Below are 11,929 nucleotides of genomic sequence, written 5' to 3' on the forward strand. Positions count from 1 at the left end.
TGCAAATAGTAAAGACATCACTGGTCCTCATTAGGGTGGATTATCTGACAAGTACTCAGCAGGATGTGAAATGTCAGGTGTGGTTAATATGATAACATCTTGATATTTCAAGCAATTTCTAAGATTGCAGAAGCACAAGAAATGTGTATCAGTTTGGATCATGTCCCTAGACCATTTGAGAAAGTGCTGTGCCTGTCAGGCACCTCCCAGACATGTCTCCCCATGGTGTTGCAAAAACAAGTGTGTGTGTGTGTGTGTGTGTGTGTGTGTGTGTGTGTGTGTGTGTGTGTGTGTGTGTGTGTGTGTGTGTGTGTGTGTGTGTGTTTGTGAGGGGGTGGGAGAGAACACAGGTAGGCAACGATAAATCACTGAGCATGTCTGTTGCTCATTGACAACCTGACACAATCGTGACCAAGAAGGGGAGCAGACACTCAACAGAATTTCAGCCTGTGGAGCTATATGCTTATATATTTTTTTAAGCACAAATATCATAAACAAAAAGAAGGGAATCGAATAAAATCGAAGAGGATACAAGCTAACGATAGGATATCCTCTTTTTCTCTTTTCTTTCTCCTTCTCTGTTTTTATGTACACCAGTTACTTGAAAAAATCGAAATGGATCCTACACTGGAGGTTGTTTGCTTGCTGCTTGGGTTCATTGGATGGGTGATGGTGGGGATAGCTATACCGAACCGTTACTGGAAGGTTTCAACGGATGACGGGAACGTCGTCATAACCTCCACCATCTATGAGAACCTATGGATGTCCTGTGCCACGGACTCAACTGGTGTCCACAACTGCCGCGAGTTCCCCTCTCTACTGGCCCTGAACGGCAAGTGCACCCAAGATAATAGGAATCTTTGTCAATAAAAAAATAGAACAATTGCAATAGAGAAATTAAGCAATAATGTTTGAAGAGTAAATGTATTTATTGCCTGTGATGTTTGATATTATTTTGTTGTAGTTAAACGAATATGTAAAGTCCCATAGGCAATACTTTGACCTTTTTCATTTGTGGTTAAACATATGATTATGCAAGAACGACATAAATATTCAATCAATTTAGGTTGAATCAAGATGTAATTGGTTAAGATAAAAAATCTGCCAAATAATTGATTCTATACTACACAGTTCTGGTATTTGATTGTGCCAATTTTCCTTCCCTACTCAACAAAACAGAATATATCATATCCTTAAATATTTATCAGAATTATTATTTTCATTGTGGCTATTAAAATGTGCATTACTCAATATGATTCTGTACAAATCACATGTGAAACCAATTTCATAATCATTGTATTTATTATTACAGTATATAAAAGAACATGTAATATCCCTATTAATCTTGATTGTACAATTTGTCTTTATTTTTAAGCAGGATACATCCAGGCATCTCGAGCATTGATGATTGCAGCGGTCATTCTTGGATCTATCGGGCTCATCGCCACCCTGGTCGGGGTACAGTGTTCTAAAGCGGCCGGAAAGGACATGGTTCGAAAGGGTAGAATAGTTGGCGTTGGTGGCGTGCTTTTCATTCTTCAAGGTAACTGGGCATGCTCAAGTTTACTATAATTACTGCTTCTATGTGTTATAACTGCCAAATCTCCATTTGTGCACAATTAACTTATCTCTCTTTCTCCCGCCCTCTCTCAATTTCTCTCTCAGGCCTGTGCACAATGATCTCAGTGTCTTGGTATGCTTTCAACATCACCCAGGACTTTTTTAACCCATTCTACCCCGGGATAAAGTAAGCGTGAGGAGACTGATGGCCTATTCCAACTGAAGTAATGAGGCTAGTAGCACACTGCTGCCCTCTGTTGTATTTTAGACAGAAGAGCAGTCTCGCTTCCAAAGCCTGTTTATGAACATGATTAACTGTAGAACATACTGTGTGTTGCAGGTATGAAATCGGAGAGGGCCTCTACATTGGCTGGTGCTCGGCTGTTCTTGCTCTCACTGGAGGGTCATGTTTGACATGTGCCTGTAAACTGGGCACGTCTGAGAAACAGTGAGTTCAGTGGATACTGTGTGTATGTATGGGTGTGTCTGTATCCTTCCTTATCCACATCTGTGTCCTCACCCATTCTTCCTCTCTTCTTTCCCTTTCTCAGACCTTACCCATACCAGCCCAGGGGCAGAGTGTACTCTGGAGTTGCACCATCACAGAGTCAGGCTGCCACTTCCTACGGCCAGCACGCCTATGTCTGAGAAAGAGAGGGAACAACACTGGACCCGGTGGATCACCTTCATTCACCACGTGTAAAACCTACCAGACACTATTACATGCACAGCTACTGAGGAGGTGTAAGGGAATGTACGTTATTTATAATGAGGGATACATGGAGAAAAACTGGACTTCCCTTAAATGAAAATTAAATGTCCCTCCCTTCAGTAAAATGTATCATTACCCAACCCTCCCTGAATGCAAAAAAAAGTGACACTCCCCTATACCCACAGTAATAATTCAAACATAAAGTGGATAGCAGAGAACATGCCTACCATTTACCGTCAATCCTAGGATAAACCAGAGCTTTAGATATGTCGTTTTAGAAACTGTTCTTCGTTTTATAAGTATTGCATGGCAAACTAGCCAGAAGGTTGTGGATTCGCAGACCACCGCAGACAATGGTAGGGGTGAAAAGATATACATTATAATAAAAACACTGCATGAATCTCTTATTTTCGGTCTGAGAAAAATATGCCTTTTATAAATGCATTTCATGCAATTCTACATGACTGGAGACAAGCAGAATCTTTTTTAATAGCACGACAGAGCATGACAACGAATGAGCGCATGGTGCAGCACCAGAGACGTTTGCATTTCTATTCATTCTATTGTTAAAAAATATGATAGTTACGGTGCTAAAGTTGTCTATCAATTGTACAAATGTAGTGCAACATAACCAGTTACAACTGAAGTAAGTGATCATTAATGAATTCAAGAAAAAGCGATATGCACTTGTAATTTTTTTTCATTTGGGAAATTATAATTTTCTTATTTATTCTATTTTATTCCATGACATTGTTGTTACAAAATTGATTTGTGTTGTCTGTGATTAGGGCATGGGAATACAAGAGCATCTGCTACAGTATTTTAAATTAACAAACTAGGCATGCATAGCTCACTGCATGATCCTCAAACCAAAGACTGGCCAAACTCATGTTTCTTAATGAATTCAAAAGGTACTGTAAAATGACTGCACTGTTGAATAAAGGCATTTTGTTTTATTATTCAATAGTAAGGAATACTCTTTTTGTATACAGCCTAAATGCAAAATGTACAGGCAGGCTATAGCCTTGAAATAATAATAATATAGCCTAAATAATAAATTGTTGTTCCTTCTTAGGCTACCTGGCTTGCTCCTGACTGATTTAGAATTAGTATGTTGTTTAATAGCCTGTCGAACGTCAATTGATAGTGACAGAATCACACATTCCGACCCAAGCAAAGTCATTTTTTTGTCTCCTCAGGTATAGAACGTTGTAGCGCAGCCTCATTGTCACAGAGACAAACCAAAGATATCCCATGTGCATCGGAGTCACGTCTTCCCCCTGCATTTTACAGGTTGTTTCTAGCATAAAGCTTTGCGGACTAAAGCGTTGTTATACGTAGATCGCTTTATATAATCAGGTCCTATGCTTTTAGCCATTTTCTTTAACAAAAGCCACAATACCCTCGCATACCCCCTCAATTCGAGCCCTGGTGTTAACACACCAAGCTCTTCAATGACACAGATATTTAAGGAGTACATGGTGACTGAAGGAATTGGTTGACAAAAATCTATGGATAGTAGACTATAATTTCATCTGTCAAACAGGTACCTCTTTTTTTTTCTTGAATAGGAAACAAAACATATTGATTTTATTAAAATCAATTATAGCAGTAGCAAGAATACCTCCAGTCCTCCTAATCTAAGTGCTCTACCTCTCAAACTGAACATCAATAGGCCTAGTCGCTTGCACAGATATTGCATTCTTTTTACAAATAAAAATGTATTTTCTGAAGAAGCCTTTGACTTGCCTCCTGAAGTGCCACTATACACAGCACAGTCATTGGTTAGGCAGCACAACAGGGTTTCCATCAGCAAGAGCAGGGCAAGCCGGGGCTCATAATTCAGAATGCCTATCCATTGCAGTATAGTTTAATATACACCATTCCAGCAGCACAAAAACTTGGGAAGGAAGTATATTTTCTTATAAACATAAGTTTGCCCTGTGCTTCTCCAAGCATGCTCTTCTTATAGCCGGTAGTACAGGCCAAGGGTAGTACTCAACCCTTACCCTACGAGATCCGGAGCCTGCTGGTTTTCTGTTTTACCTGATAATTAATTGCACACACCTGGTGTCCCAGGTCTAAATCAGTCCCTGTTTAGGAGGAGTACAATGCAGTGGAACTGGCTTCAAGGTCCGGACTTGAGTTTGAGGAGTATAGGCTATGGATCATTTTATTGACACTACACTAGGAGCACTTGATAATTGCACACCAAGCAGAGAATCAGGGATGAGGGGCATAATCGGGCACACATCGAGATACTATATTAAGCAACTAATTCTCAAACACTGAGAAATATGCCATTTCATCTATTACACATTGCATGACCCTCCCCTGGACTAAATTTAAAAACTACAAAACCCTCCTCCCCCTGACTGAAATTGAAAACGCATGACCCTCCCACATTTTCCTTCTGGTAACAATTATGTACGTTTCGACCGCTCCCTAAACAATATCTATTGAGAGTTTTATACTGTACTGTATAGGGGTGTCAAACATACAGCCAACCCGGCCTGCTGGTGGTTTGAGTATTTTAGACATACACAGTACCAGTCAAAATTTTGGGCACAACTACTCATTCAAGGGTTTCTTTATTTTTACTATTTTCTACATTGTAGAATAATAGTGAAGACATCACAACTATGAAATAACACATATGGATTCATGTAGTAACAAAAAAAGTGTTAAGCAAATTCTTCAAAGCAGCCACCCTTTGCCTTGATGACAGCTTTGCACACTCTTGGCACTCTCTCAACCAGCTTCAGCTGGAATGCTTTTCCAACAGTCTTAAAGGAGTTCCCACATATGCGGAGCACTTGTTGGCCGCTATTGCATATATATATATATATATATATATATATTTTTTTTTTAAATTTTTTTTATTATTTTTTTGTAACAATTGGGGGGGTTTCAATATACTTTTAAATGACTAAATCCAAACTGTGTAGAAATTATAACACAGTTTATTGACTGTGTCCAGCTCACTAATAAGCATAGCTGCAGGAAGGGATTTTGAGTTGGAAGTGCTGGATGGTACATTTACAAAAATGGTGATGTATTGCATGCATCTATAATCAAATTTGTATAGTTGAGCAGAAGCGTTTTTAGGATTTCCACATATGCAGATTTTTTGGGGGTATTTATATTTTGTTTTATCATTATTATTATTATTATTATAAATCATTATTATTGTAGGCCTATTTATGAATCTAAATCAGTTCTTTAAATAGCCTACGCAAAACCTGTTTTGTTTCATTCTGAATGAAACAATCCTGCTCGCATTTTCCCTATAAACAATGGCTTGACTTACTTTTGATATTACCTTAATAAAGTTGAGAAAAGGTTGTGAAGGTTTTGTGTGGTGGGGCTATTAAAGGCTCTGCATGGTCAATCCAACCTCTGAAGTGGCCTTACAGCATTTACTGCGATGTAGCCTCAGAAGTCAGGGCTTTCATACTTCTTGCGCTTAGCGGAGCAGCACTATTGTGAAGGAATTTGTCAAGGAAGTGAGTTAGTGCATATACAAGACCTCCCGCCCCCAACAATGCAGAGCCCTCCGCATTGTTAAACATTTTGAGAGGCGCATCGGTAAGGATTTGGCCTCTGCATGTCTCCGGGGGCTCCACAATTGCGTCACATGTGCCTCCAACCACATTTCCAGATCAAGCATAAATTGGCTTTAAGCCTAAAGGCCTATGCCATGCCATGCCCTTATCCATTTAGTGCTCAAAGCTCAGATAGCTGAACTGTGAGATGGACAATTATTGAATGCAAATGCAAATGCATAGGCAACGGAAGGCACACTTCATCAGCGCGTAACACCACTTTGAGCTGGAGGCAGTATGCATTTTTATTCACTGCTTTAGCACACTCTGCCAACCCGGATGTCCTAGCCGTGTCTGAATCCTGGCTTAAGAAGACCACCAAAAACCCTGAAATTTCCATCCCTAACTATAACATTTTCCGACAAGATATAACTGCCAAAGGGGGCGGAGTTGCAATCTACTACAGAGATAGCCTGCAGAGTTCTGTCTTACTATCCAGGTCTGTGCCCAAACAATTTGAGCTTCTACTTTTAAAAATCCCCCATTCCAGAAACACGTCTCTCACCGTTGCCGCTTGCTATAGACCACCTTCTGCCCCCAGCTGTGCCCTGGACACCATATGTGAATTGATTGCCCCCCATCTATCTGCAGAGCTCATGCTGTTAGGTGACCTAAATTGGGACATGCTTAACACCCCGGCCATTCTACATTCTAAGCTTGTTGCCCTCAATCTCACACAAATGATCAATGAACCTACCAGGTACAGCCCCAAATCCGTAAACACGGGCACCCTCATAGATATCATCCTAACCAACCTGCCCTCCAAATACATCTCTGCTGTCTTCAACCAGGATCTCAGCAATCACTGCCTCATTGCCTGCATCCGTAATGGGTCTGTGGTCAAATGACCACCATCACTGTCAAACGCTCCCTAAAACACTCCAGCGAGCAGGCCTTTCTAATCGACCTGGCCCAGGTATCCTGGAAGGATATTGACCTCATTCCATCAGTAGAGGATGCCTGGTTATTCATTAAAAGTGCTTTCCTCTCCATCTTAAATAAGTATGCCCCATTCAAAAAATGTAGAACCAGGAACAGATATAGCCCTTGGTTCACTCCAGACCTGACTGCCCTTGACCAGCACAAAAACATCCTTTGGCATACAGCATTAGCATCGAATAGCCCCCGCGATATGCAACTTTTCAGGGACGTTAGGAACCAATATACACAGGCAGTTAGGAAAGCAAAGGCTAGCTTTTTCAAACAGAAATTTGCATCCTGTAGCACAAACTCCAAAAAGTTCTGGGACACTGTAAAGTCCATGGAAAATAGAGCACCTCCTCCCATCTGCCCACTGCACTAAGGCTAGGAAACACTGTCACAACCGATAAATCCACGATAATTGAGAATTTCAATAACCATTTCTCTACGGCTGGCCATGCTTTCCACCTGGCTACCCCTACCCCGGTCAACAGCCCTGCACCCCCCCACAGCAACTTGCCCAAGCCTCCCCCATTTCTTCTTCACCCAAATCCAGATAGCTGATGTTCTGAAAGAGCTGCAAAATCTTGACCCCTACAAATCAGCCAGGGTAGACAATCTGGACCCTCTCTTTCTAAAATTATCCGCCAAAATTGTTGCAACCCCTATTACTAGCCTGTTCAACCTCTATTTCACATTGTCTGAGATCCCCAAAGATTGGAAAGCTGCCACGGTCATCCCCCTCTTCAAAGGGGGAGACACTCTAGACCCAAACTGCTACAGACCTATATTCTATCCTACCCTGCCTCTTCGAAAGCCAAGTTAACAAACAGATCACCGACCATTTCGAATCCCACCGTACCTTCTCCGCTATGCAATCTGGTTTCCGAGCTGGTCATGGGTGTACCTCAGCCACGCTCAAGGTCCTAAACGATATCATAACCACCATCGATAAGAGACAATACTGTGCAGTAGTATTCATCGACCTGGCCAAGGCTTTCGACTCTGTCAATCACCGTATTCTTATTGGCAGACTCAACAGCCTTGGTTTCTCAAATGACTGCCTCACCTGGTTCACCAACTACTTCTGTGATAGAGTTCAGTGTGTCAAATTGGAGGGCGTTGTCCGGACCTCTGGCAGTCTCTATGGGGGTGCCACAGGGTTCAATTCTCAGGCCGACTCTCTTCTCTGCATACATCAATGATGTCGCTCTTGCTGTTGGTGATTCTCTGTTCCACCTCTACGCAGATGACATGTATACTTCTGGCCCTTCTTTGGACACTGTGTTAACTAATCTCCAGACGAGCTTCAATGCCATACAACTCTCCTTCCGTGGCCTCCAACTGCTCTTAAATGCAAGTAAAACTAAATGCATGCTCTTCAACCGATCGCGGCCTGCACCTGTCCGCCTGTCCAGCATGACTACTCTGGACGGTTCTGACTTAGAATATGTGGACAACTACAAATACCTAGGTGTCTGGTTGGACTGTAAACTCTCCTTCCAGACTCACACTAAGCATCTCCAATCCAAAATTAAATCTAGAATCGGCTTCCTATTCCGCAACAAAGCATCCTTCACTCATGCTGCCAAACATACCGTCGTAAAACTGACTATCCTACCAATCCTTGACTTCGGCGATGTCATTTACAAAATAGACTTCAACACTCTACTCAGCAAATTGGATTAAGTCTATCACAGTGCCATTAGTTTTGTCACCAAAGCCCCATATACTACCCACCACTATGACCTGTATGCTCTCGTTGGCTGGCCCTCACTACATATTTGTCACCAAACCCACTGGCTCCAGGTCATCTATAAGTCTTTGCTAGGTAAAGCCCCGCCTTATCTCAGCTTACTGGTCACCATAGCAGCACCCACCCATAGCACGCGCTCCAGCAGGTATATTTCACTGGTCACCCCCAAAGCCAATTCCTCTTTTGGCCGCCTTTCCTTCCAGTTCCCTGCTGCCAATGACTGGAACGAACTGCAAAAATCACTGAAGCTGGAGACTCATATCTCCCTCACTAACTTTAAGCACCAGCTGTCAGAGCAGCTCACAGATCACTGCACCTGTACATAGCCCATCTGTAAATAGCCCATCCAACTACCTCATCCCCATACTGTTATTTATTTTTGTTCCTTTGCACCCCAGTATCTCTACTTGCACATTCATCTTCTGCACATCTATCACCCCCAGTGTTTAATTGCTATATTGTAATTATTTTGCCTCTACGGCCTATTTATTGCCTTACCTCCCTTATCCTACCTCGTTTGCACACACTGTATATAGACTTTTTTCTATTGTATTATTGACTGTATGTTTGTTTATTCCATTTGTAACTCTGTGTTGTTGTTTGTGTCGCAATTCTTTGCTTTATCTTGGCCAGGTCGTAGTCGTAAATAAGAACTTGTTCTCAACTAGCCTACCTGGTTAAATAAAGGTGAAATAAATAAAGAAACATTTTGAAAACATATAGCCTACTGAACTGTTTGAAACCTGAACGTTTTACTACATAATGAGGCATGTTTTACCTTGCTTCAAAGTAGCCTAGGTAAAATCTGACCATATTTGTGGAGGCAATTATTTTATAAAGACTTATATGCCATTAAAACCAGTAGCCTGTTCTATTGGTTTTCAACTTGCTTTCACTGTCCAGTAGCCAAAGGTTATACAATCCTAGTCATACTAGCAACCCAGAGTTTTTGCATCTTTAGATTTCCCCTCTTTCTAAATTTCTAACAATATTTTAATCTGTCACTTTGACAAAAGTTCTCTGCTAATTGCATAATGAAACAATCATTAGCCTACTGCCTTGTGTGAATTGCTGCGCTTATAACTTTAAGAAATAGTTATTCAACATTTTAACATTCTCAACGTTCTGATCTGTTGCATCATAAAAAGAAATGATGTAGCCTAGGTCTACTGGTTGTATTAATTTTGGATTTATGGTCTCACAGCTGCCCCAGAGTCTGTTTTGGAATACGCTATTTCTTTCGACAAACTGACCAATAGAAGAGATCAACTTTTTTACTATGAAGGATAGATAGTAAGTAGATTGACCTACACACAAAAAAATGCTGGGTCAATAATGTAGGCTACATTTACACACAAATCAATGCTGTAATTAAAAAGTAAAACACTGTATAATGCACAGCATAATAGCCTTGACATAAATGTGTTTTACAGCATGAATGCTGTAGATTGAAACCTCCTGTAACAATTACTCAAACATTCTGTATTTCTTTACAGTAGACCTAGATGGAAGATGACGCCAGAGTGGATGTCTGCCGTTTTATTGGCTCTTAAACAACCGTGCTATTTTGGTTTCTTTTTTCACATTGTAACTTATTTTGAAATAATGTTGCTGCTACCATCTCTTATGACCGAAAAGAGCTTCTGGACATCAGAACAGCGATAACTCAACTTGAACTGGACGAATCAATTTTCTTTAATGAGACGGACGAGAGGGATTTACTACAGACACCCGAACAGGCCCTCATCCCCGTCAGTCGCAGGAGAAAGAGACAGAGAATTTGCAGAAGGAGATCGGGGTGCCTTGTGAGGATCAGGCAACGAGTGGCTAATCTGCCTTCGCCATCGGTACTATTGGCCAACGTACCATCGCTCGATAATAAAGTGGATGAACTACAAGCACGTATATCCTACCAACGGGACATTAAAAACTTGAATAACATACAGCTGGTGGGTTATACACTGCATCGGCAGGATAGAACAGTAGTCTCTGGCAAGACAAGGGGTGGCGGTCTATGTATATTTGTAAACAACAGCTGGTGCATGATATCTAAGGAAGTCTCGAGGTTTTGCTCGTCTGAGGTAGAGTATCTCATGATAGGGAAAATTGCAACCTACACAAGAAATAACTAATATTGTTAGCCATCTACAGTAGATGTCACCGTGTCTGCTGAAATACTTTTTGTACATATTTGCATGAATTGAGTGTGAGATTGTGTTGCACCATGATATAGTCTAGTCCAGGGCTGTCCAACCCTGTTCCAGGAGAGCTACCCTCCTGTAGGTTTTCATTTGCTATTCTCATGTTATTTTCTGGCACACACTCCTTTTCCTCCAGACATCTTTTTTTGAAAAACCTAGCGATCGGCATTTGGTTTGTCATTGCTAGAACTACTAAATTACCTTAGCTGGTGAGTCAATTCAAGTAAGCTAGCATGGTAGAGCTTGCTAGCTTATGCGCTACAAAGTTTAGCCACGTGACGTTGTTAGGTTATTGAGGTAAACTACGGTATGATTTTATTTGTTAATGTAACTAATAGTCGGTAGCCAATTACATTATAATAAAATGCCCAATAGAAAATAAATCTCTCATGCGTTTATTTAAAGAATGTAATTAAATAAAACACAATTTATATTAAATAATTTCTGGGAAATGTTTGGGGTAGGCCTGAGATCAAACTGAGTAGGCCAAGGTCTACACAGGCCTACACGTGGCTATGCTGCTGGTGTGGTGGTCATATGCCATTCTGAATGTTTGTTTTTTATCATTCCAACCAATAAAATTCCTTTTAAATACTCAAATTCCATTTTTTTTGTATCTAATAAGGAATGAACATCGTCAAACATATGTTTCTTATTACCACAGAAAATTAGACATAGGGTAGGCCTATCAATGATATTCCTTCTGTGATTATTTCTGGTAAATTCCACTGTATGGAATGCCTGCCTGTGCAGTGACGGCATTCTGTACCAAACAAGAACATGGGAGTTTCGTGTACGAGCTAAAATAGTTCAACCAATGAGACCGCCCCACGTTTGTAGGCAACAAGGATGTGTGCTGCTAGGACTGGCCAGTGGCCACTCACCGCACATAAATTAGTAATGGAATTCGGCTCTTATTACTGACTCGGATATTTTCGACTCGTTCAGTCCAAAGAACGAATCTTTCGACTCATTTCTTTCATTTATGACCAGAGCACGCGGGACCCCCTACAGGGGGGCGTCTTTAAACGTACTCTTGAAAGTCGTAATAGTGGAATGAACAGCATTATCCTGGCACCAGAGTTGCCATCTTAATACGGTAATTTTGCTCTCTCGTTCACATCTCAAGGTGCAATTTCATAACTGGGTAGTGCATCATCAGCTCTTCATGTCA

At 41.1% G+C, this 11,929-nt stretch overlaps 1 protein-coding gene across 2 annotated transcripts; it reads left to right on the forward strand.

The window, feature by feature from the left end:
* Positions 1–382: 382 nt before the first annotated feature.
* On the forward strand, positions 383–10,328 carry LOC115194289 (claudin-15). Of its 2 annotated transcripts, XR_003878333.1 has the most exons (6): positions 383–832; positions 1,379–1,543; positions 1,666–1,747; positions 1,901–2,008; positions 2,112–2,628; positions 10,051–10,328. XR_003878333.1 is itself a non-coding variant. In XM_029753896.1 (5 exons), the coding sequence occupies exons 1-5, from the start codon at positions 460–462 to the stop codon at positions 2,206–2,208; spliced, it is 825 nt and encodes a 274-aa protein (XP_029609756.1). In that variant the 5' UTR covers positions 383–459; the 3' UTR covers positions 2,209–3,231. The 2 variants fall into 2 exon arrangements, 1 of the variants encoding a protein (XP_029609756.1); XM_029753896.1 differs by lacking the exon at positions 10,051–10,328 and having other exon boundaries at positions 2,112–3,231.
* Positions 10,329–11,929: the final 1,601 nt, after the last annotated feature.

This window comes from Salmo trutta, chromosome 5 (assembly GCF_901001165.1).
Source record: "Salmo trutta chromosome 5, fSalTru1.1, whole genome shotgun sequence".
NCBI lineage: Eukaryota > Metazoa > Chordata > Actinopteri > Salmoniformes > Salmonidae > Salmo > Salmo trutta.

Bases quoted from the DNA above. Each gene is read 5' to 3' on its own strand.
- LOC115194289 (XM_029753896.1), top strand. From the start codon at position 460: ATGCTTATATATTTTTTTAAGCACAAATATCATAAACAAAAAGAAGGG. The intron at 833-1,378 runs GCAAGTGCACCC...ATTTTTAAGCAG, and splicing joins CTCTCTACTGGCCCTGAACG to GATACATCCAGGCATCTCGA. The intron at 1,748-1,900 runs GTAAGCGTGAGG...TGTGTGTTGCAG, and splicing joins CCATTCTACCCCGGGATAAA to GTATGAAATCGGAGAGGGCC.